Raw genomic sequence first — 5067 nt, forward strand, 5'->3', positions numbered from 1 at the left:
TATATATATATATTTCACTATTATTACCTACTTTGTGTGTCTTTCTTGCATAAATTTTGTAGAACAATGTAAAAGGCATAAATGTTTTCAAAAGCCCTGGTCATTATTGCGTCAAGAAACATCAGGTTGCTGACATTTTCCATTCTAATTAGAGTTCTTGTTAGTTATTGAAATTCGACCAGGTGGAAATAAGATATGTACTGTATTTAATATTATCTGTGTCTGATTTTCTGCAGCATGGAGAAGAACTTAGCACCAAGCGTCCCGTACACCTACCTGCATTCCAGTGGTCTCGTTTATGATGGCTTGCCTGTCAGAGTCGTGAGCTCCTGCAGTCTCAACATCTACCTGTTTCCATTCGATATTCAAAGATGCACTTTCACTTTCAATTCCTACATACACCTCAGTAAGTACAAACTATGTTGACTATAAAGCAGAGAATAGATGGGTTTCATTATTATTATTATTTACTAATATTTTTTATTATTTTTAAATTACGAAGTTGCATTTTTTAAGTCATGTTTGATATATTTAGCATTTTTATAGTAACTGAAGGTGACATAGTTATTTGACTGCGTTATAAAATGGTACATATTTGCCAAAGACATACATAATACCTTCCCTTTAAGAAAATATTCTCCATTTGCTGAGCAACTTGATCTGGTCCAACATTATTTTTATTGTCCTTACAGGTGATGCTGTACAACTTGAACTTGTAGGCACAGACCAGGATATATTTCAGGCGTCGATAAACAAAATGGCAACGATGGGTGAATGGCAGCTAGTTGGAATCAAATCAGAGAAGGTGGTAGTACCAACCCTAGAGGGGTCCACTTATGATGAGCTTCGCTTCTTTGTAAGAAACTGATGCAGTTATTTATAATGTTTGATGTTAACTAATTATAAACTAAGTGGGAAACATCAGCACATTCACAGAAAACACAAATTCTTGACCAAGTGAATTAGTTTAATCCATCAATAAAAACAAGAGATGCTAAAAAAAAGGCAATTTTGCATTTGCATTCAAATTGCATTTACAGCATTAATTAAAATTAATACTGTATATACTTGTATTTACAGTATTTAAATACACAAACAAAATGTACGCAAAAATTTTTCCACGCAAAATGTTTGCGTAAATTCTGTGTGGAAATTTACACAAAATCAACAGATCCCCATATTTTTTTTAACACCAATGCATAATTATGCGTTTATTGCAAATTTTCTTTAAAATGTTCAGCCTTACTTGAGGTCAAATTATAGTCCGCGATTGATATAACAAAAAGTCACATTCAGCGTCCCACATAAGCCCAAATATTGCAAAAGTCCTTGCAAATATTTCTAAAGTAGCACCACAAAACTAATGATTTTGAATGCAGAAAATCACAAAAATAATTGCAAAATCCTGGAGGAACTGATTAAATTAAAAATGTTACTTTTCACCACAAAGTTGTTTCCATTTTTTACTGATTATGTTTTTTTGAGCTCTTTCTACTGACATTCAAGTTTTGTATCTGTCTCAGATTTACTGTCTGCTTACATGCATTATTCTGCTGCAGGTCTCTGTTCGGCGCCACTCTACCATGTATGTGGTTAACCTCCTGATCCCCAGCTGTTTCCTCATCACTGTGGATCTCTTCAGCTTCATCCTGCCCATCCAAAGCATCGACCGGTCCTTGTTCAAGATGACCCTCGTCCTGGGCTACACTGTCTTCCTGCTTAGCACCAACGACCTGCTCCCTAACACTGGAAACACCATCCCTCTCATCAGTCAGTTCTCAGAAGCTCTGCTGATTTATCTTACTGCATGTGTAGAATGTAACTATTCGTTAATGCAAAGTTAAGGCAATATGATAACACATACATTGCAGGGGTTAAAGTGTTGAAAGTTTAGGTTGCAGACATCTCAGAACATAAAATGAAACCTGAGATATCTCTCTTAAAATCCACCGAAACAGAAAAATCATGCATAGACTGAGAGAAATATCTTCTGGTAAAATGGGAATGCTTTCATGACCCAAGCACAGTAAACAAATCTGTATTTGCACAACTGGATGAACACAACTTTTAGGACAATGTCAGTCTGGTTGTTTTGCTGGGCATTAAATGCTTCTGTAGCTTTTCGCAGAGCAACACTTGGAAGCATGTTTGCAAAATTAACCTCCAAATTTTTTTATCTACGTAATTATCACAAATATAACATGTCAACCTTTAATGTGAGTGAGATGATTGGCTTCAAGATTCAGTATCTTATTTTAAAGCAAATCTGTTAAATAAATTAGATTTGTGTAAATCCTAATTTCTTTTTTTGACTGTCGTAAAAACTTTACAATCCTAAAACTGCTGACTATTACCTATTCAAGAAGACACGCTCCCTTTCGTAGATAACACTCCTGCATTGTCATTTTTATCACTACATACTCCAGTACATATAGCTTGATAACCAGCAAAGCCAATTCCAAAACATTATTCTATAAGCATCACAATTTTGCCATGTAAATCACACATGCTACAACTTTAACTAATTGGTTTATCAAGACAATGATAAACCATGCAGATGGTCTCTCTGCACTAATGAAGGCTTGCTGCATGCTGAGTGCTTGAAGTGGCTCCAGCTGATGCCAGCCCAACTTAATGTCAGATTATTTCAGCTAATATTTTCATTAAAATTGAGGCACAGATAGAGCATGAAATCTATCAACCCAAGATAACTGATCAACAAAAATATGTAAGGTAAAATATGTTGTAGTGAAAATAACATAATACAGCCTGAGGCAGCTGAATGCTGCGATTTTTACACTTGTGATTCAAATACACATTCATAAAGACTAGCTAGCTTACTCATGAGCTTTATAAGCCTGTGTAACATGCATTGTCGAAACAAAGTGAGAGCAGCTTAATAACATAATATAAACATAAGGCACCATTTCCAGTTTTACTTTTTATGCAAAATGATGGAATCAAAATAAAGTGTAAGTATCTATTAACAGACAAATGCTAAAGTCAGAAGGTATATCTCAAAAAGTGACATTTCTGATTTTTGTTTTTCTGTAAAACAACTTCAAAGTGTTAGAGCTTTTTCTGGTTACTGTTCCAGATGTGTTCCTGTCTCTCTGTCTGACTATGATGGTCACCAGTCTGATGGAGACCATCTTCATCACCAATCTTCTGCGGGGCTCAGCTCACTACACTGCACCTCCTCGTTGGATGAAGGCGTTTGTTCTTCGCTTCTTGGGTCGACTTGTGGGGCTTCCACCAAAGCCTGAGCCGCAAGAACACCTGGTGTTTAAGAATCCTGATACACGAGGTTGGCCACAGACCCAAAATATGGTTTTAATCTCCAACATTATCCATTTTGCTCATTTTGAATTGACAATGATAATTTGCTTTCTCTGGGACAGAAATGGCAGATGTCCCCACAGAGTCCAAAGGGAATGAAACGACAGAGAGAAAGGCGACGCTAAAGGAGGCCGAGACCCTCCAGGTTCTGAAGAACCTGAGCAGGGATCTCCAGGCCATCCACCGCCATGTTGTCCAGCAGCTCAAGGGAAGTCCCAGCTCAGAGGACTGGATCCAGATCGGCCTCATCATCGACCGCCTGCTGTTCATCTTCTACATCTTCTTCACATCAGTCAGCTTCGTTTCCATCATCATTATCTGGGTCGCCTCATATAACTCTGCATAACAACCAGTTTGCTTTACTGCAGTTTTATTTAGAATTTAATGCAGGGGTCCACAAACTACGGCCCCTGATTTAATGTGTTCCATTAAATCACAGATGTTATTTACTTTAGAATATAATTAGTTCAAGTTAAAATCAAATCAATCAATCATTGACTTTCACAACCCAGGTGTCATCTTCTGTTTCTAGCAACTTCAAACATATGAATATCCTTGTTATCAAATATTTTTCTTATGATATATTTTCAAGGCATGCTCTATCACTGCAAAATATTAGACTGTGTGAAACTGAGTTGAATTATATACATTAAAAAACATTAAATTCAAGTTGTAGCTTACTTATCACTTTTAGATTATAATGTTGCCTGGACATTTGTTGATCCTCTTGCACATAACCATAAAGGATGACGTAAATAATCAAATTGTAAAGTTAGGCCACCACTGTTTCTGTTTTTGCTGTTTGTGGCTAATGACTCTCACTGTGGTTTCCTGGAGTCCCAAAGTTTTAGAAATGACTTCGTAACACTTTCCAGACTAATAGACCTCAATTTCTTTCTTTTTCATATATTTCTAAATTTATTTGGCTCTCAGCATGATGTCCATCTTTTTGGTGTACTTCACTTTTTCACCTGGCTCCTGTTTAAGTGATTTCTTGATTGAGAACAGGTTTGGCGGTAATCAGGTCTAGAGACATTGAACTCAGGTGTGATAAACCACAGTTATGATTTAACAAGGGGAAACATTTTTTTCACAAAGAGCCATGTGGGTTTGGATTGTTTAACCCCAATAATAAACCCTTTTAACTGCATTTTGTATTTATTTGAGGGAACTTACATCCTTGAGACCTAATTAAAGCTGATATATTTGCTTATCATGATGACAGTCGGTGTTGTCAACGAAATTGTGATTTTTTATTTTTTTTTTAAGCCAACTATAAATCCCAGATGAGCCTATAATTAATCAATGCAGAACTGGAACGGGATGTGATTCCCTGCAGGTGGAGGTGCTGAAAAATAAAATGGATGAATGCTCATCGTAGGTGTGAAATAACAACTTATTCCTGCCCTTATTCTGTTTTTGGTCCATAATGAATTGGGTATTTTTTTCTGGTTATTATGTTTATGAATATGTACTCCTAAGAATTAAAAGCATTAAAACACTCTGTCAGTGTCTGTATTCAGTATAAAATCAACTTTTTGACATAATTAATAATATTTTTTTTTAAAGTGTCACACTTGTAAGCACAGATTATATGTATAATGCATAAAATAACAAACTATAAGGAATTTTAGATCCAACTATTTTTTTACGAAACTTATAAATGAATTTTAGGTGAGTAGTTTGGTGTAGCTGTGATCAAGTATTTTGCTGGTAGATATGGTTAGA

At 35.8% G+C, this 5067-nt stretch overlaps 1 protein-coding gene across 1 annotated transcript in view; it reads left to right on the forward strand.

Moving 5' to 3' along the window:
* The window catches only part of LOC103131127 (uncharacterized), a 15974-nt gene extending 12210 nt beyond the window's left edge, over positions 1-3764 (forward strand). The window contains exons 16-20 of the mRNA XM_007542707.2: positions 237-406; positions 693-856; positions 1560-1770; positions 3098-3307; positions 3402-3764. Of these exons, the coding sequence (XP_007542769.1) occupies positions 237-406; positions 693-856; positions 1560-1770; positions 3098-3307; positions 3402-3685 (1039 nt within the window). The 3' untranslated portion in view covers positions 3686-3764. The remainder of the gene's footprint in view (positions 1-236; positions 407-692; positions 857-1559; positions 1771-3097; positions 3308-3401) is intronic.
* The last annotated feature ends 1303 nt before the right edge of the window (positions 3765-5067 follow it).

Source organism: Poecilia formosa, unplaced genomic scaffold, assembly GCF_000485575.1.
Source record: "Poecilia formosa unplaced genomic scaffold, Poecilia_formosa-5.1.2 Scaffold10, whole genome shotgun sequence".
NCBI lineage: Eukaryota > Metazoa > Chordata > Actinopteri > Cyprinodontiformes > Poeciliidae > Poecilia > Poecilia formosa.